At 46.4% G+C, this 20922-nt stretch overlaps 1 protein-coding gene across 1 annotated transcript in view; it reads right to left on the reverse strand.

Moving 5' to 3' along the window:
- The window catches only part of GLDN (gliomedin), a 57520-nt gene that overhangs the window by 11293 nt on the left and 25305 nt on the right, over positions 1-20922 (reverse strand). The window contains exons 2-4 of the mRNA XM_087814613.1: positions 20868-20919; positions 12921-12938; positions 12439-12546 (exon numbers count right to left, since the gene is read on the reverse strand). Coding sequence (XP_087670739.1) covers positions 12439-12546; positions 12921-12938; positions 20868-20919 — 178 coding nt within the window. The remainder of the gene's footprint in view (positions 1-12438; positions 12547-12920; positions 12939-20867; positions 20920-20922) is intronic.

Below are 20922 nucleotides of genomic sequence, written 5' to 3' on the forward strand. Positions count from 1 at the left end.
ATTGCAAGCAAAACTTTGATTCCTCTCAAAGTCTATAACCAAGAGAGCTTAGAATCCACTGTCTTTTCTAACTACCCTGTCAGTCTCCATACCCCTTTTCATAGGCTCTGGCTAAGTGACTGCCCATTTACCCCTCTCCTATGCCCCATCAATTTGGACAATCCCCACTCTCTAATGGTTATCCTTCTGGTATTACAATTATCCTCCCTCCAGATGTAAAATAAAATCTGGACGGCCCCCACCCTCACTGCCTGCTAGCACCATAGGATTTTATATAACTATCCAAGGGAATTACAGAATTCCAGATTGGAAGGCACCATAGAGGTCGCTTAGATCAACCTCCCATTTGATCCTAAAGCCTCTCTGTACAACCCAACTAGCTCTACTCACACCTTTTCATCAATAGGAAGGTTACTGAACTCACATCATGTCACATCACATCACATCACCATATCACATTACATCACAGAACATACTCGCATGCTCTGCACTGCCATCAAAGGCAGTTATTCCCTAAAACATAAATCTGGACCTTTTAGCACTTTTTCCTTTATGCCAGAGGAAAGATAAATATTCAAAATGGTTTTTGCTCTTCCATACTTAAGGGACTCTACACAGACCATCCCAAGGAAGACAGAGTGTATGAAAGAACCTTAAAATGCTGATCACTGTTAGAAAATGTAGTGAACAAAGAAATATTTGTTAGATTTCAGCCAACTTTAAAAAAAATCTCAGTGAAAACCATGAAATTCAGCTGTAGCTGGGAGTCAGAGGCCTTGGGTTCCCTGTCAGTGATCTCAGGGGGGCGTCATGCACTGATGAGGGAGCTGTGACACAATAGAAGAAGCTGTGAAAGAGCGGAAGCCCCCCATTGTCAGCATTTGCTCTGTCATGGATTCAGTAACATGGGGCAAATCATGTCTCTTGGGTGGTTCATGGCACATGCTACATCTCACAACAGCATTGGAAAACCATCAGTCTGGTTCATTCCTGCCCAGGTCATCAGGACATGTCATTGGAAAGTGGTTTGCTCACTTAAAGAAGCCCTTAATCGGGGACCTCTGCATGAGAAGACGTTCTTTTGTCAGTATTCTAAATAGGCAATTTGGCACATTATCAGCAGGACACAAAAGACGAGTCCGTTGCCATAGAGTCCAGCTGGCACAATGCACCAAGTATAACTGATACCGTACAAAGGTTTCACATGCCCAGATTTAGCAAAGCTCAGGGAAATGGTATCTCCTCTCTACTTCAGGGTTTTCTTTTTCAGGCATTTATTCTAGTCACAAAAAGACTTTCTGCATCATCCTATTTTCCCTTCTTTTCTTTTATTCTTTCCTTATATGCCTTTTATTTTCCTTCTCAAAAAGGCAATGTGTGAAACAGGAAAACATTCATACTGTAATGCAGCTGTTGTAAGGCAGCCCACACGGGGCAGGTGTTTAAAGATATTAAAGACCTTTGCTTAAAGGTGTATTTTGATACTTATCTGGGTGTTCATGATAATTTTTAAGCTTTTGCTAAGAAAGGATGGGGCCACAAAGGACATTCCTGGAACACCCAGCTCAGGTGATCAAGGAGACTGCATCACTAGGTCCCACAGGACGCCTACTACATAAGGCTACCCTACCAAGTATGAGAGTCATAGCAGATCTACCTAATACATAGAAACAAACACAAAAAAGCCCAAATGGGGACACAAAAAAACATGCCCCAAATAAAAAAACATGAGAAGTCTCTAGAAAAAGAGAAAAATGAAATGGAGACAAGTAATTTACCAGATATAGAGTTCAATAAATGGTTGTAAGGATACTCAAGGACCTTAGTGAGAACTTCAACAAAGAGATAGCAAGCATAAAAAGGACATAGAAACCATAAAAAAGAACCAGTCAGAACTGAAGAATACAATACCTGAAATGAAGACTACAATAGAAAGAATAAACAGTAGGTTGGATGAAGCAGATGACTGAATCAGAGATTTGGAAGACAAGGTAGCAGAAAACACCTGATCAGATCAGAAAAAAGAATTTTAAAAAAATGAGGACAATTTAAGGGACCTTTGGGACAACATGAAGTGTAACAACATGCACATCATGGGGGTGAGAGCACGGGATCAAGAATCTATTTGAAGAAATGATGATGGGAAACTTTCCGAAACTGGTAAAGGAAAAAAGTCAAACGAGTTCAGGGAGCACAGAGAGTCCCAAACAAGATGAACCCAAAGACGCCCACACCAAGACACATCATAATTAAAATGGCAAAGGTTAAATTACAAAGAGAGAATCTTAAAAGCAGCAAGAGAAAGGCAGCTACAAGGGAGCTCCCATAAGACTGTCAGCTGATTTCTTAACAGAAACATTTCAGTCCAGAAAGTACTGGCATGAAATATTCAAAATGATGAAATGCAAGAAGCTACAAGCAAGACTACTTTTCCCAACAAGGCTATCAGTTAAAATTGAAGAAAGAGCTTCTCAGACACGAAAAAGAAAAAGGGGTTCATCACCACCAAACCAGTATTACAAGAAATGTTAAAGGGTCTTCTTGAAGAAGAAGAAGAGGAGGAGGAAGAGAACATAGTTATAAAGAATAAAATGGCAATATATATGTATCTATCAATAATCATTTTAAATATAAATGGCTTAAATGCTCTAATAAAAAGACATAGGATAGAAAATAGACGCAGAAACATGGCTGTCTAAAAGAGAACTACATCAGAACAAAAGATACACACAGACTAAAAGTAAATGGATGGAAAAAGATATTTCATGCAAATGGAAATAAGCTGGGGTAGCAATATTTTTATCAGACAAAATAGACTTCAAAGCAAAGGCCATAGCAAGAGACAAAGATGGTCATTACATAATGCTAAAGGGATCAATCCAACGAAAGGATATAACCCTTGTAAACATTTATGCACCCAACATAGCAGCATCTAAATATATAAAGCAAACCTTGATGGACATAAAGGGAAAGGTTGACAGTAACAGAGTCATAGCAGGGGATTTTAACACCACTTTGATATCAATGGATAGATTTTCCAGACAGAAAATCAACAAGGGAACAGTGGCCTTAAATGACACACTAGTTCAGAGGGATTTAATTGATATCTTCAGAGCATTTTACCCCAAAGCAGCAGAATATACATTCTTTTCAAGTACACATGGAACATTTCCTAGGATAGGCCACATGTTAGGACACAAAATAAATCTCAACAATTTTAAGAAGATTGAAATCATATCATGCATCTTCTCTGACCATAATGGTATAAAAGTAAAAATCAATCACAAGAAAAAAACTAGAAAACACACAAAGACATGGAAGCTAAATAGCATGTTACTAAACAATGAATGGGTTAACAATGAGATCAAGGAAGAAATCAAAAGATACCTTGAAACAAATGAAAATGAAAACACAACAACCCCAAATCTATGGGACACAGCAAAAGCAGTCCTAAGAGAGAAATTAATAGCATTACAGGCCTACCTCAAGAAACAAGAAAAATCTCAAATAATCTAACTTTACACTAAAAGGAATTAGAGAAAGAACAACAAACAATGCCCAAAGTGAGTAGAAAGAAGAAAATAGTAAAGATCAGAGCAGAAATAAACAAAGTAGAGCCTAAAAAAATACAAAAGATCAATGAAACCCAGAGCTGGCTCTTTGAAAAGATAAACAAGACTGACAAACCTTTAGCCAGATACATAAAGAAAAAAGAGGGAGGATCCAAACAAATAAAATCAGAAATGAAAGAGGAGAAGTAACAACTGACTCCAAAGAAATATAATGGATTGTAAGAAAATATTACAAACACGTATATGCCAACAAATAAGGCAATCTGGACAAATTAGATAAATAGTTAGAAACATACCATCTTCCAAAACTGAATCAGGAAGAAGAAAATCTGAATACAGATTACAACTAATGAAATTGAAGCAGTGATAAAAAAAAACTCCTAAAAAACAAAAGTCTGGTACCAGATGCGAATTTTACCAAACATTCAAAGAACTACTAACATCTATTCTTCTCAAACTATTCCAAAAATTCAAGAAGAGGGAAGACAACCAAGCTCATTTTATGAGCCCAGCATTATCCTAATTCCAAAATCAGATAAAGATACTACAAACAAAGAAAATTATAGGCCAATATCCCTGATGAACATAAATGTTAAAATCCTCAACAAAATATTAGCAAATCGGATCCAGCAATACATTAAAAAGATCATACACCATGATCAAGTGGGATTTATTCCAGGGATGCAAGGTTGGTACAATATCTGCAAATCAATAAACATGATACACCACATAAACAAAATGTGGGATAAAAATCACATGTTCATATCAATAGATGCAGAAAAAGCATTTGATAAAATCCATTTCCCATTTATGATAAAAACACTCAGCGAAGTGGAAATAGAGGGGACATACCTCAACATAATAACAGCCATATATGACAAACCCACATCATACTCAATGGGCAAAAACCAAAAGCATTTTCCTTAAGATTAGCAACAAGACAGGGATGTCCACTTTCACCACTCTTATTCAACATAGTACTGGAAATCCTAGCCACGGTGATCAGACAAAAAGAAAAAGTAAAAGGCATTCAAATTGGAAAGGAGGAAGTAAAACTGTCATTATTTACAGATGACATGATACTATATAGAGAGAACCCTAAAGATTCCACCAAAAAAACTATTAGAACCGATAAATGAATTCAGTAAAGTAGCAGAATACAAAATAAATATCCAGAAACCAGATGCATATTTATACACCAATAATAAACTATTAGAAAAGGGAACTAAGAAATAATACCATTTACAACTGCATAAAAAATAAATAAACACGTAGGAATAAATTTAACCAAGGACATAAAAGTCCTGTACTCAGAAAATCATAAGACACTGAATAAAGAAACTGAAAAAGATACAAATAAGTGCAAACATATATCATGTCCATGGATAGGAAGAATTAACATTATTGACATGTCTATACTACCCAAAGAAATCTGTAGATTCAATGCAATTCCTATTAAGATACCAATGGCATATTTCACAAAACTAGAATAAATATTCCAAAACTTTACGTGGAAATACAGAAGACTCCAAATAGTCTCAGCAATCTTGAGAAAGAAAACCAATGCTGGAGGAATCATGCTAAACTATACTACAAGGTCATATTAATAAAAACAGCCTGGCACTGGCATAAAAACAAGCATATAGATCAATGAAACAGACTAGAGAGCCCAGAAATATACCCATACCTTTATGGTCAATTAATATTCAACAAAGGAGGCAAAGAACATATAGTGGTGTAAAGACAGTCTATTCAATAAAGGTGCTGAGAAAAATTGACAGATACATGCAAAAAAATGAAACTAGACCACCTTCTTACACCATACACAAGAATTGACTCAAAATGGATTAAAGGGTTAAATATAAAAATCGAAACAATATAAAAATTTTGGAATACAACATAGGCAGTAAAATCTCAGACATTTCTTGCAGCAATATTTTTTTCTGATATATCTCCTTGGGCAAGGGAAACAGAAGAAAAAATAAACAAGTGGGACTATATCAAACTAAAAAGTTTTTGCACAGTAAAGCAAACCATCAACAAAATAAAAAAAAAAACCATGGAATGGGAGAACATATTTGCCAATGATATATCTGGTAAGAAGTTAATATCCAAAATTATAAAGAAATTATACAACTCTACACCAAAACCCCAAACAATCCAATTAAGAAATGGGCAAAGAACCTAAATAGACACTTCTCCAAAGAGAACATACAGGTGGCCAAGAAACATATGAAAAGTTGCTCAATGTTACTAATCATTAGAGAAATGCAAATTAAAACCACAATGAGATATCGCCTCACCCCTATCAGAATGGCTCCATCAACAAATTAGCAAACAAGTTGGCGAGGGTGTGGAGAAGAGGGAACCCTTGTGTGCTGCTGGTGGAAATGCAGACTGGTGCCACCACTGTGGAAAACAGTATGGAGTTACTCAAAAAATAAAAAATGGAGCTACCATTTAACCCAGTGATCCCACTTCTGAGAATACATCTGAAGAAACTCGAGACACTGATTCAAAAAAATACATGCACCCCTATGATCATTACAGCGTTATTTACAATAGCCAAGATTTGGAAGCAGCCCAAGGGCCTTCAGTAGATGAGGGGATAAGAAAGCTGTGGGACATTCACACCATGGAATACTACGCAGCTGGAAGAAAGAAGGATCTCTTACCCTTTGGGACAACATAGAGGAACCTGGAGAGTGCTAAGTGAAATAAGCCAGTCGGAGAAAGACAAGTACCATATGATTTCACTTATATGTGGAATCTAATGAAAAATATAAACTAACAAACAAAATAGAAAAATATAAACTAACAAACAAAATAGTAAAATATAAACTAACAAAACAGAAACTCTTAGATACAGAGAACAGACTGACAGCTGTCAGAGGGAAGGGGTTAGGGGGCTGGGTGAAAAACGTGAAGGGATTCAGCAAAAAAAAAAAAAAAAGAAAGAAAGAAAGAAAGAAAAGAGAAGAAAAAGAGCCCAGTCGGGTGTGGCTCAGCAGCTGAGCATTCACCCAGGATCTAGGAGGTGGAGGTTCGACCCCCAGCTGGAGGCGTGCAGGAGGCAGCTGACCAATGACTCTCTCTCATCATTGATGTTTCTATCTCTCGCTCCCTCTCCCTTCCTCTCTTTGAAATCAATAAAGATATATTAAAAAAAAAAAAGAAGAAAAAAAAAGAGCCTCATAGACACAGGTAACAACATGGTGATTTCCAGAGGGAAAGGGGGATGGGGGAGGTAGGAGAGGGTAAAGGGGCGATAAATGGTGACGGAAGAGACTTGGCTTTGGGTAGTGAACACACAATACAATATACAGATGATGTATTGTAGAATTGTATACCTGAAACCTATATAATTTTATTTAACTAATTTCCCCCCAATAAATTCAATAAAAATAAATAAATAAATAAAAAAGGAAGGGTCATAGACATTTTGTTTACATACAAAATGTTTTGTCTTTGCCCTCTTGTGACTATCGCCTGTGACAAAGTTTCCCTTTATCTTTGCAGATCCAATCTCCTTGGCCGGGCGCTGGCCATGTGCTGGTGTCAGAAGCACACGGCTACCTAATCACGTTCACCATCGGAAGACCCGTGTGGGGCACTTTCTACCCCGACTCAGCGGTGCTCAGTCACTCTCACTGTGTCGCCGGGGCTCTGGCGTTGTACGTCCCATGACTCCCGGCCGGCTTCGAGTCAGCACATTCTGCTGGGGAAGAAAGGCCGGATCCTGCCTGCCTAACTCGTGTGCTGCAAGTGCTCTCTGCTATTTTTCTTCCCCCGTGGCGCCCACTCAAAACAAACCCTTACCAGCTTCAGCACTGGGGCTGTGTGATGCCGCAGGGGTCACCTCCAACATCTTCACAGCAGGCGCTGAGGGAGGACCTCTTATTTCTGGCAGGACCATCTGTCACAGACTGAGGGTGTGGGGGGAAGGGGACTGGGGGGTGCCAACTACACCAGTCCCAAGACTGGGATGAATAAGGAGGGTGTTTATTTCTGTTTTCATGAGGATTCGATTTTTAGAGAAGACACTGCAGTATTAACTCTTAAGTGAGAAAGTGAGACAGATGGAAAGAAAATGTTTGGTTTTGAGGCAACAGAATGTCAAACTTCATAGAATACGCTTAAATATGACAACATTTAAGTCTCTTCGAGGTTCAGTTCTCTCCAAATCTAAGGCAGTGTTTTCAAACGAATACAGGTATTTCCACATAGATTTCCTTTCAGTCTAAAACCAAGTTTCTCCTTCCCCATTTTTGGAAACAACAACAGCTAACACTGATATAGATAGTACTTACTATGTGTCTAGCTCTATTCCAGGTGCCTTACACACACACATATATATACATATTAACTCATTTAATCTTCCTAACAGTGCTATGAGGTTGATACTATTATTGTCCCCATTATACAGATGAGGAAACCATGGCACAGAGTGATTAGGTAACTTGCCGGAGGATACACAGCTAGTAAGTGGAAAAGCCAGAACTCGAACCAAACCATCAGGCTCTGGCTCCATGCTAGTCCTCCGTCATGAGTAGCATTACTAAGTCAGAAACTGAGGGTTATCTTTGCAACTTCAGCTCCTGGAAACAACTTTTAGGCCAGAGCTCTGACACTCTGATTTCATCGGACCAGCATGTCTCATAGCACCCTGTTCTTTCCTTCAAATGTGTATTTCATGTCATGACTACAGATGTACTGGATTGCTGACTATTAACAATCAGATGGAAAGTTTCAGAACAGGGGCTGCATCTGTTTTGTTTCCCCAGTAGTATCCTGAACCTGTTCACTAAATATTAGTTGACAAACATTCCCACCCTCTTCTGCTCAGTGCTCTCCTCAGCCTCCTTGGTCGGCCCCCCTGGAGGTTCACTTCCATACCCCTCCCTCCATCCCTTCTGCCTGCACTTTTAGAAGCCTCTGAACTGTCTCACTGCCTCCGCTCTTGCTTGTCTTCTGTGCTTATTTCAATGTGTTCTTGTGCAGCAGTCGCAGTGTGCTTTATAAAGGCAGATCTGATCATGTCACTCTCTCCTACTGAAACCCTTCAGTGGCTTCTGTTTGCTCACAGAATAAAGACATTTCCCCTCCGTGGCTCTGCTAGCTCTGGTCTCCCTGCAAGAAAGTGGATTGCTGGGTAGGATGGACATTTATTCTAGGGCTCAGGGAACAGGAGGGAAAGCACAGCCCTGGGGCCCTCAACAGGATGACTGCGACAGCACAGCCCTTGCTCTGGAATCTGACAGTTGGGGCTGGAGTCTGAGCTGGCCCAGGGCTGAGCAATGCTTTCAACAACCTCTCTCCATAGAGCCAAGCTCTTCAAATAGCCTCGGTATTTATACATTCGAAGGGTGGTCAATCTCTCCTTCCCCTGGCCTAGTGCAAGGGACCCCCGCTGGGCTCGTGGTGACTCCAGTTCTAACCTCAACCTTAGTGGAAACTTCTTGCTCTAAGTTCTAACATTGCTGACCTCAGGAGGCCTCCTTCACTGGGAAGGTCTGTGTCTTTGCTGCTCTTTCCATGGGATCTCCAGGAAATGAGGATTTGGTCAACCTCCACAGATAAACAGAATCCAGCACCTCCTCACCCATCCACTGCCACCCCCCTCTCAAAGCCTCCTCCCTTCTGTCCTGAAGCCTCCCCCAGCACAGCTGCCCCCCAGCACAGCTGCCTCCCCCAGCACAGCTGCCCCCCGAGCACAGCTGCCTCTCCCCTGGCACAGCTGCCTCCCCCAGCACAGCTGCCTCTCCCCTGGCACAGCTGCCTCCCCCCTGGCACAGCTGGCCCCTCAGCACAGCTGCCTCCCCCAGCACAGCTGCCTCTCCCCTAGCACAGCTGCCTCCCTCAGCACAGCTGCCTCCCCCAGCACAGCTGCCCCCCTCAGCACAGCTGCCCCCCAGCACAGCTGCCTCCCCCAGCACAGCTGCCTTTCCCCCAGCACAGCTGGCCCCTCAGCACAGCTGCCTCCCCCAGCACAGCTGCCCCCCAGCACAGCTGCCTCCCCCAGCACAGCTGCCCCCCAGCACAGCTGCCTTTCCCCCAGCACAGCTGCCCCCCAGCACAGCTGCCTTTCCCCCAGCACAGCTGCCTCTCCCCTAGCACAGCTGCCCCCCAGCACAGCTGCCTTTCCCCCAGCACAGCTGCCTCTCCCCTAGCACAGCTGCCCCCCTCAGCACAGCTGCCTCTCCCCTAGCACAGCTGCCCCCCTCAGCACAGCTGCCTCTCCCCCAGCACAGCTGCCTCTCCCCTAGCACAGCTGCCCCCCTCAGCACAGCTGCCTCCCCCAGAACAGCTGCTCCTCCCAGCACAGCTGCCTCCCCCAGCACAGCTGCCTCCCTCAGCACAGCTGCCTCCCCCAGCACAGCTGCCCCCCAGCACAGCTGCCCCCCAGCACAGCTGGCCCCTCAGCACAGCTGCCTCCCCCAGCACAGCTGCCCCCCAGCACAGCTGCCTTTCCCCCAGCACAGCTGTCCCCTCAGCACAGCTGCCCCCCAGCACAGCTGCCTCCCCCAGCACAGCTGCCTCCTTCAGCACAGCTGCCTCCCCCAGCACAGCTGCCCCCCAGCACAGCTGCCTTTCCCCCAGCACAGCTGGCCCCTCAGCACAGCTGCCTCCCCCAGCACAGCTGCCCCCCAGCACAGCTGCCTCCCCCAGCATAGCTGCCCCCCAGCACAGCTGCCTTTCCCCCAGCACAGCTGCCTCTCCCCTAGCACAGCTGCCTCCCCCAGCACAGCTGCCTCTCCCCTAGCACAGCTGCCCCCCTCAGCACAGCTGCCTCCCCCAGAACAGCTGCTCCTCCCAGCACAGCTGCCTCCCCAGCACAGCTGCCAGGGCAATCATCTCACCCATGAGGCAGGGCAGATCTCTGCTCTGCTATAAATCCTCCCCATCTCGCTCTAAGTACAAACCACAGTTCTTCAAATGTCCAGGGCCAACCTGATTTGGACTCTTTCCTTTCTGGTCTTAACTTGACCACAGTTACCTCTCTGTCCCACCACCCTGGCCTCCTGTGGCTTCTCTGACTCCGAGGGTGGGCAAGCTGCACTCCCACGGTCTGCTGGAACCTTCTCCAACCCCCACCCCCCCAGAACCCCACTCTCACCTCCTCCAGGTGTTTGCTCAAACCTCCCTTCTCAGGGGTCTTACGTGGCTTCCCACTCTACAGTCACCCCCCAACCCCCACACTCCCCACGCCCTCTCCTGGCTCTATATTAATTTTCTTTAACACCATGTAACAGACAATCTATTCTACTTATTGATCTTATTGATTGTTCATCTTCCCAGATTAGAATGTGATGGCAGGGATGTTGTCAGCTTTTTCATTTCTGGGTTTCCAGCATCTGAACAATACCTGCCACATAAATATGCGTTACCTGAATGAACGAACCTTTTCTTTTCTGCCCTCACTGGGTTGTGGGCTGCATGCTAAGCACATTTCTGCAAAGTCAGAGATCTCAACCCTTATGGAAAACCACACCTTTCCCACCTGCCCCACTCCTAGTGCTAGCAAGTGGCTCCTCCCCTCAGCTGCCCCTCATACTACTCACTGCTGAATCCTTAGGACCGGTCACATTTCTGGGGGCATCCCAGGATAAACCAAATGTCTCTACACTGATGGTCATCATTATTCCACGCTGATGTTCATTCACAGTGGTAATTATTATCCAGCATGTAACAATCCATTGCTGCACCGTAATTCTGAGGACTGAGCTGACTGGGACCGAGTTGCCCACTGTCAGAGGCTGCTCCCTGGGACTGTGAGCATGAAGGCTGTGCCAAGTGCAGAGCCCTCAATGATTCTCCCCCTCTCCACTGGTTCTCACTTAACTTGCTTTGGGATTAAGAGCAGAGGTGCTGGAAGCGGTTACTGTGCTGTCTGGAAGAATTTCCTAGTAGTTCTTCTAGCCCAGGGCCTGCTGAAGTGAGCTGGAGCAGAGCCAAGAAGTTGAAAATGAACAAGAGGGTACAATGGAGCCTCCAACCTGCACAGCGGCCGAGAGCCAGGCCTTCCTAGGAGCCTCCTGAGCAGCCTCTACCCCCTGTGCTCAAGCTTCCACCATGCCACGTGCCAACTTTCTCTAGCAAATCTGTCCAGGCAGGTCTTCTCCACGGCTCCCCAGGACTGGAGCTCAGAGCCCATAGAACTTGCCCTAGCCCATCCCCCAGCCTCCTGCCTGGCCCTGCAGGAGCCCCTGCTCCTCACTGACCCCTGGACACACCTGATATCTTGGAGCATCTGAGCCTTGGCTTGGGTGATGGCAAAGCTGCTGCTCACAGCAGGGCCAGGAATCTCTTGACAATACCAACCACATCTTGGTACTCATCCTCCAGCCCCTGGACAGGAGACCCTGACAGTTGGGGCCCTACAACCTGAGGTCAGCCCTCAAGGAGGATTGGATGCTGCCATTCCATCCAAATCATTCCAGCTATTCCTCTAGCCTGGAACACCAGGGGCTGACATCACTCAACTGATGTTCAATCAAACACAGTTTCTGGGCAGAAGGAGGCATGACAGGGCAAGGAACGAACTGACCCTGGAAATGACCTGGGGCATGCAAGTCCAGCCAGCACACAGCCCATGGAGTGCCCCGCCCAGGGCTCCGGCTCCTGCCCCATCCATCAGTCTGCATCAGAGCATTCAGTTCCCAGGGAGTTCCAGGGAGATAAACCATTGGCAGTACCAAAAAGCATGCCCTTGGCCCCCAAAACACAGCAACTTCCAGGCAAGGGCCGAACCAACCTTGCCTGCAAAGATGCAACACTTTATAGCCACCGAATACACTGTAGCCCATTCAAAATGCAGGGACAGAGATAAGCAACAAGGAAAATAATGAACGAGTTGTCAAAATACCCATTTTTCCTCTTTTTCCATTAGCTCCTTTTTCGCCTTTTGGGCCCTGGGGACCAGGTTGTCCATCGGATCCGTTATACCCTGGTAACCCATCAACTCCTGGAGGTCCTGCATTGAAACACAAGAAACAAGAACATTTAAGAAATCTCTTAACTGAAGCTAAGGTGACTTCCTTCAGCCAGTGAAACTGGGCCGGCATCAACGCCTCTCCCAGATCCTTTCCTGCGTCTTCCCTTCCTTCTCTGCCTTTGCTGCCCTCCCCCTCCCCTGAGGCAGTGACAGGTAGGGAATGGCGATGGTGGGTTTTCAAGGGGGAAGGGCAGGAGAGCTCATGATTGAGGTAGAGAGAAGGGGGGACACAGTGATAGTTGGGGTTGGATCTAAACTCTTCCTCTTCCCTCACCTCAGTCCCTCGGAGTGATCCTGGGGAGTTAGCCACCCATATTTCCCCCTATGAACTAGGAAAGGCCATGGGCTCTTACCTGGTGGGCCAGGTGGTCCTACAATAGAAAAAGAAATGTAAATGATCATCTATAGGTGGAAGAAAGCAAAGCCAGCTCCACACCCAAAAAACATCTTCCCCCTCTTAAAATGTACTGGCAAGGAACCATCCCATGCCTTTTATTTAGAACTCAGTATATTTACCCAAAAGAGTCTTAAAATGAATTCAACACAGGCCCATTTGCCAATCAAAACCACTTCAGTTTAAGTTTCAATGGACCAAGAATAATTTTATTGATTCAGAAATCAGTCATCTCTCAAGCAATCAACTTCATTAAATGAGGCTGGGTGACAATACAGGCAGGCACCACAGCCCTGGCCCAGGTAAGCGTCAGCAATGGCAGTGCTGTCAGTGCAGGGCTGAGGTCTGGCTGTCATGAGAGCGTCCCAAGGGCTTGCATCCAGCCAGTTTGTCTCCTGTAGGCTGCCGAGAGGAATTGAGAGCAGAAGCTGGTTCACCAGGCCTCTATTTTGTTGCATGAAATAGCCTGAGACAACCTGAGAGCCTAGGTCAGGTAACAAATACTTTCCTTAGTGTGTAATTACCCAGAAAATCTAAGGGGGTTCAGATGAATCATTTACACATAATCTAACAAAAAGATTTTGCTTCCACAAATAGGAGAGTCTTATAATCAATTATTCTATCTGAGCACTCAGACAAGCTAGTGAGGTTGTAGCAGGAGCAGATGAGGTCCTTCTGCTTCTCCAGACTGCATGTAATGATTACCAATACTGCAGTGGAAAGATTTCCATGAATCCAAGCTTGTGACCTTTCTGAAAAATCATCATTTACTAAGCACTTACTACTTGCACCCAAATTCACTAAGCAGCAGCAATCTTGGCCCCTGTGTCTGTTGTGTTTACAAACTACCTGGGGAGGGTAGATACTTTGCAATCACAATGCAATGTGAGGGAGCTACAGAGAAGCAACCCCCCAAAGGGTCCTGGGGCAGTAGTCTGAGCACACGGCTGTCTAGGTGGCCTCCAGAGAGGGTGAGCCTCGAGCTGGGGCACTGAAGACACAGTGGGCCTGAGCTGGCTGCAGGGGTGAGGCCTGGACATCCTAAGAAGGGGACCAGCAGGAGCAAAAGTACAGAGGTGGGCACTTGCATGACTCAGGGTGAGAAAGGGGGAAGACTGGTGAAGCTGGTGTGTGGAAATGGGGCTGAGGAAGCACTTGGTGGGGCAGGTGTGGGGCCGCAGCCCTTGACTGCCCAGCAGAGAGGTGTGGACGGTAAGAAAGCAGGGAGCTGCAGCAGATTCTTAAGCAGGGGAGGGAGGTGACACCGTGAAGTCGGTGCACTTGAGATCTCCCGTGTAGACTGAAGATGGAAGTCGAAGAGAACTTGGGAACACGATGAGAAAGAGAAAGAGGGGAGGAAAAGAGAGGGTGGGGGGAAATACCCAGAGGGTCGCTGTAGTTAAAATTAGGGGCAAGGTTACGGATAAATGTGGCTGGCGACTGCAGAGTTGCCAAGAAAGCTAGAATTTCCAGAGGTGTTTCAGCAGAACGAGCGGGGTTCAGTGTCTGGTTGGGTAGGAGGCAAGGAAGGCCTAGGGTAGTAACAGAAAGAGGCTATTTTACATACATGGGACTCATGGAAGAACACGTGTCTGAAGCTATGCTCTCAATACATATAGTCCTACTTCGGGCAAAAATGATTTGCTGAAAGAGGCACCACATTCTGTAGGGTTAGTATCACCTGTACTACATGACTTTACCACAAGATGGGGTACACACACACACACACACACACACACACACAAACACACACACACACACGTGAAGGGGTGACCTGGACAGCCTACAGAGGTCCGAAGAACTCAGTCATCATTCCTGACTGCAGATTCAGCCAATTCGGATGTCCAGATTGGCAGGGAAAAAAGTAAGAATCACCTGTATATAATCGTATTCAAAGTTCCCAGGTCAGTCTCATAACCACTTCCACACAGTGGGACTACTGGAGAGAGGTCCTGGCTAGAGCCATATATTTAGGACACATTAGCCATGGCCAAGGGTGTCACCAGACTGAAGTGCCTAGATTAGGGTTTCCTGACAAAAGAGCCATGGACACCCTATGGCTACAGTTATTAGTCATTTGTGTCCACAGAATCACCTGGAACGATTGTTACAACGCAGCTACCTGGGTTCCATCTGGAGATTTGAATATAGTTTGGATATAGAGGCCCAGGAACCTGGATTTTTACCAAGCATGACAGGTGACTGGGATGCAGATGGTCCTGGGTGCCCTTCCCTCCCCCCATACCTGATGTGAAAATTTTCTGGGAAAAGAATCAGTCACTATCAGCAGATCCTTGAAGGGGTCCCTGACCCTAGAAAGGTTGAGAGCTATTAGTTTTGATGAAAGGGAAAAATTTCTGGGCCAGCCTAATTTTGGGGTGGGAGACACACCCCATCTGGGGGGAGGCAGGTGATAGAAGAGGCACCAGGAAAGAGAGAGAGTGATCTGAAAGCGTAGGTGGCAATCCAGCAGTTGCCCTGCCCTGAAGCTATTTGGAGAAGAGAATTTCAGAAGAGAGAGAAAGATGACAGACAGTTCCAAAGAGCCCAGAAGCAGAGGGCTCTAGTGACAGTGGGCCTCTGTCCCCCTGTCTTCTCAGGACGCCAACTGAGCTGCCCAACAGCTCCTTATGCCTGGAAAGAGCTCAAATATGAGGCATTATGATAATGTCAAATGTCACATTATCTTATGTGCCAACTGGGCATTTAGAATACTGTTTCTCAGCTCCTGACGCTTCTTTTCTGAATTACAGACCCTCTAGGAATACCTGTGGGCAGGGACACTCTTGCTAACACTGTACCAGGGCTGGTTTCCTGGGCAGGCCCTCAGAGCAGTTGACAGGGCCCCATACTCAGAAGGGCCCTGTGCTTGGGTGTAATGCTCTGTGGTTGCCATCTAGAAATTCTTAATAATTTTACCTTTGAATCTGTGGTTTGTAAATGAAGTCCAACGGGACAATGGCACATGTCCCAGGGACTTGGAGCCTCGATTTGTATGTGGTGCCACTTCCCCTGGCCTCACTGCCTCCCCAGGACAGGTTTTCTGCCTGCTCCCTGCCCCTTGATGTATGTGTGTTCTCCCCACTCCCTGCCCCGTTGGTGACTGCTGCCACCTTTCATCCCAGTGGGGACCTGGGCGTGAGTGCAGGGAAGGCTGGGGATAGGTGTGTGCCCCACATGCCTGTGTCACAGGGTGAGGCCCCCTGTCCTTTGAGGATCTGTACTCACTAGGTGAGTAACCCACACCTCAGGGAGTCTGACATTAAATAGCAAACAACAAAAGCCCCACCATGGCAGGTTGTAGGTGAGACTGTGGGAGAAAGGAGGAAAGCTTTTTCCTGCCTTTCGAACAAGGGCCCCTGTATTTTCACTTTGCACTGAGTCCTGCAGAGGTTAGGCTGGGGCACAGTGAAGGACGGGGTATGGCCAGTGGGACCCATGGGGTCGGGAGTAGTGAGATGCTTCCAGGCCTGGTCTTTGAAAGCACCTTTGGTCCTCTCTTTGCCCCTTGGGGGAAACCTTGGTGCCTGCTGTTGAAATGATGGAGCCACAAAATGGTAGCAGCTTGGATCCCTGAGTCACCAGAACTACCTCGAGTCAGCCCAACATTGCTGGACTTGGTGGAGAAATAAGCCTGTTCTGTGCTAAGCTACTGAGACTTTAGTTTGTTACCAGAACATGGGGTAACCTATCTTGACAAATACACCCCTCTATCCTTGTAATTTGTAAACCCCCATCTCTTTTTCTCCAAATAAGCTCTAGAGGGTTCCTGCTACTAGCAAACAGAAGAATCTGAATTGACAGAGGAAATATAGGCACCACAGTTCCAGGCAATGAGTGATAAACAAGTATAAGGCTCAATTCCTGTCTTCAATGGTGGGCACTGATCTGTGGCTAAAGCTACAGGTTTCTGGAAAGCCCATCCACCTGGCTTCTCCCACCACAGTCAGTCCAAATCACAGGGAAGGTGCCTGTCTCTAACTTCCCATTAGTATCTCCCCTCTCACCCTGGGACGGCATCAGAACAGGTGCTGCATGACCCAAGGCACCTGCTGAGCACAGCAATGACCCAGGAAGTGACTACACATTTCCCAAAGTCTTGCTGATAAAGGGGAAAAAGAAGCAAAAAACCCTCAAATAGAAACATTTTAGAAAGTGAGGTCTGGTTCTGCTCCTGCTTTAGGAAGAGCTGGTGAAAGATGCAGCTTCCTAAACCTGATACTGCCAGGCCTGGAGCACATCTGAGAGCTGAGGTCTGCATCCTGATTCTCTTCCACTCTTACCCCAGCAAGCACCCCCGGGGCTCGGGATTCATGCCAGCCACAACTTCAAGCCAGCCAGGAGCCCTAGCCAAAGGACAGGTGGTCTCCCTTCCCTCTGGGAGTCATACATGCATGATTCTCCTGAAGGGTCCCAAGCTCTCACACTTGGAGCCGAATCCAACCCAGCTAGTTTGCTTAGGGAGGCTAGTGAATGAAACATGATCAGCGGCACTAGCTAAGAATGACCTGCCCATCCATTTACCAAAGGCTGCACTGGCTACAGCTTTGAGGCCTCAGTTCCCACTCTGTGAGTGCTGGTACACCCTCCAGAGCTACCTGTCACTTGCTATGGGGCGAGTCCTAAGGCACCTGACTTGGAAAGGTTTCTTTCCTCACATGCCCCCATTAAACTGCAGCTTTGTATTATAGAACCGTACGCTTGATACCTATATAATTTTATTAACCAATGTCACCGCAATAAATTCAATAAAAATTTTAAAAACCCACAAAACTGCAGCTTTCGTCCAATTTCATCTATTTGGTGCATTTCAACTTTGAATGATGGCAACCTTAAAAAAATTAAGAGTAGGGATGGCAAATAGGTTTTATTTCAAGTGCCAATTCTAACCAATTAGTTGTTTGCTGGAGCACCAGGAAAGAATGACATGAGGCCATGCTCAGCTGCAGCTGGGATCCATTATTGATGTCTGCCTGGCTATAGGATAAAGGGTAGTGACACGTGTCATCATTGGGTTGGGGTCACTGGGCTGCAAGGAGAATGAACACTGGATTAGAAGTGTGCCTGCCCTGACAAGCGATTCAGCAATGCGATGGTGTAGAGATTTCCCAACGAGTCCATATGGGGGGCCAGGGGGAGAGGGGACTAACCCAAGAACCTGCCTTCTCCAAGACCCCTGCTCTGCCAGAAGATATGCTTCCGGGGTCCCAAGGAAATCTGGGCTCAGGGGTAAGATGCATCCAGAAAAGCCTACATGGTTTGACAAACTCTGTACTGGCAAACCCCCCTAGTTACTGTAGCTAGTGAATTGCACTCATGTTCACCTGAGATGTCACAGGCTCCACTAAACTACCCAGCATTTATCCCTGTCCCCATAGCAACCACAGCTGAGTTCAGGAAAAGGAACAGGAAAGCAGTCTCATGGTCGCAGCTGGACCAGGCTCATGTCACAAGCACCTGCTTTCTCTAGGATGAGCCCAGTGTAAAGCTAGATCCCATTCTCAGGCCCCAAGCCCAGGGTCTGCCCTGGCGACGCTTCCTGCCCGCATCCCCTTGGCCTGGACCAAGGCTCCCTCCCCTCCCCGTGAAGCTGCCAATTCAGTCCTGGGTCCTGTGGCCTTCCCACCCCCAACCCAGGCAGCGTGGCCTATCCCAAGGCACCACCTCACCCTGGAACTTGTGCTTTTCGCACCGAAGTTTTAACAGAAGAGCTTTCTGCGTGAAAGAAGGCCCAATTTGAAGCTGGTGTGAAAGGAGGTTTTGAAAAGCATTTGGAGGTGCCAAAGAATAACCTCAACCTGCTCCTGCGCAGATGCGCTCCCCCCTGCCGTCCATCTCCCCTAAGTGGTCTCAACAGCTCCCTCCTCGCACATTCACCTAACAGTAGGGCCCTCCTCTATCACTATAAAAATCAGAAAGGAAGAGGCCTCTCCACGGGGCTTTTGTGCCTGTGAATCTATCCATCTGAGCATTTCTCCAGCACTCATTACTGTCACACGTGGGAACTCTGAAAAGGGGCTTCCAGAGAGGGAAGAAAGGCTTAAGCCACAAGAGTTTCAGAAAAAAGGACCAAGCTGTTCTGAAGATATTTAATTTTCTGTGAGGGCTGAAATGTGACTTGAGTAATTCAATTAGCACTTCCCAAGCAGCCACCAGATCACGGCTTTTCTCTTGGAGGCCAAACCCAGTGAATGAGAGTCGGACTGGGACTCGAGGTTCCTCGGGGAAGCATCTTTCTTACCAGCCCCCCCCCCCATTTAATCACACACATAAAACCCAGGTTTAGTCATTCGACAAACTCCCATTGAGGGCCTACTGCACACAGGTACTGGGGAGAATACTGCCGAGAAGGGTGAAGTCTCTTACTGCTCAACAGGGTTTCAGCCTCTGCCAGTGCAGCCCTGGGAGCAAGTGCAGAGTGCATGGGACCTCCCCAGAGCCCAGGCCATGGACTGAGGAGCCCAACAAACTTCAGAAGCCTACAGAGTTGCCGATCACATTGTAAAGTCCACGGGAGCATGCATTTATTCCATAATAGACTATTTTTTCTTTTTTAGATTTTTTTTTTTTAAATCCTCACCCAAGCATATTTTTCCATTGCTTTTCAGAGAGAGCGGAATGGAGAGAGAGGTGAGAAATACACATCTGGTTGCCTCCCACACGTGCCCCGACCAGGGCCAGGGATGGAGCCTGAAACCAAGGAAGATGCCCTTGATTGGAACTGAACCCCAGACCCTTCAGTCTGCAGGCTGGAAGCTCTAACCACTGAGCAAGCCCAGCTAGGACACCATAAAAGACTTTTAATGCAAAAAGGGTTCTTTCTTCCAGTTTTCTCAGAGTGCTGCAATCCCTTCGGAGAGGCAGGAAATGCAATGTCTGAAATCAGGCTCTACAGCCCATCCTGGGGGTGGGGGTGGGGGTGGGGGTAGTGCACAGGATTCCTTGCTCCCAGCTTCTGAAGACAGGAGGCAGGCACTGTGCCCCTCAGGTGAGATGCAGGACTCTGTCAGACTCAGGTGTAGACAAGCACATCAAAACCACTCCGGCCCTATCCATCAACCACTCCTTGTCCCAAGTCTTGCTCTGCCTGGGGGCCGATCCCCTCTCTCCTGTCTATTTGTCCTTGAATCACTGAGTGGAGGGGTCAGCGTGTGACCGCGGCCAGTCCCACCCAGCACACAGTAGACACCGCACAGACCATACTTCAAAAAAAGTGTTTTTTAACTAATTAGCAGTTTGCTTCTAGAGCTTCCCATTCATGTTACATGTACCCTATGTGTATGATGTAGGGAAATAATTATTTCTGGTAAGAGAACTCTAGCACTTAGCGAGGTCTTTTTCCTTTCTCTTCCCTTTTAAAAACCAGTAGGAATAGAAAAACATTTATGGCTCTGGTTCAAGGTACCACACATTTCTAATTACCTCATTACTCTCCATGGCTGTATTTTTATGGCAATACTGAAAATATTATTTTTCATAATTGTGTTATAATTGATTTTCATGCCATTAAAACATTTGCTAAAAGTAAACCAACAAGTATTTTTAAACTATATATATATATATATATATATATATATATATATATATCTTTATTGATTTCAGAAAGAAGAAGGGAGAGGGAGAGAGAGAGAGAAAACATCAGTGATGAGAGAGTCGTCATTGATCGGCTGCCTCCCGCACGCCCTCAGCTGGGGATCGAGCCTGCAACCTGGGCATGTGCCCTGACCAGGAATCAAACCACAATCTCCTGGATCCCAGGTTGATGCTCAACCGCTGAGGCACGCCCAGCTGGGCCCGGCATGTATTTTTATAACCTAAGTGTTACTAGGAGCTCATTCTGCCCCCGCCCTTCGGCTAGCACACCGGTGATCCCGTGAGCAGCTGCTGGTGAGCGCGGGCAGCCTACCTGTCAGGCAGATCCCCTTGGTGCTGTTGCACAGGTCCACCATCACTCGGATCTG

The sequence above is a fragment of the Miniopterus natalensis genome, chromosome 1 (genome assembly GCF_054644295.1).
Source record: "Miniopterus natalensis isolate mMinNat1 chromosome 1, mMinNat1.hap1, whole genome shotgun sequence".
NCBI classification, from domain to species: Eukaryota; Metazoa; Chordata; class Mammalia; order Chiroptera; family Miniopteridae; genus Miniopterus; species Miniopterus natalensis.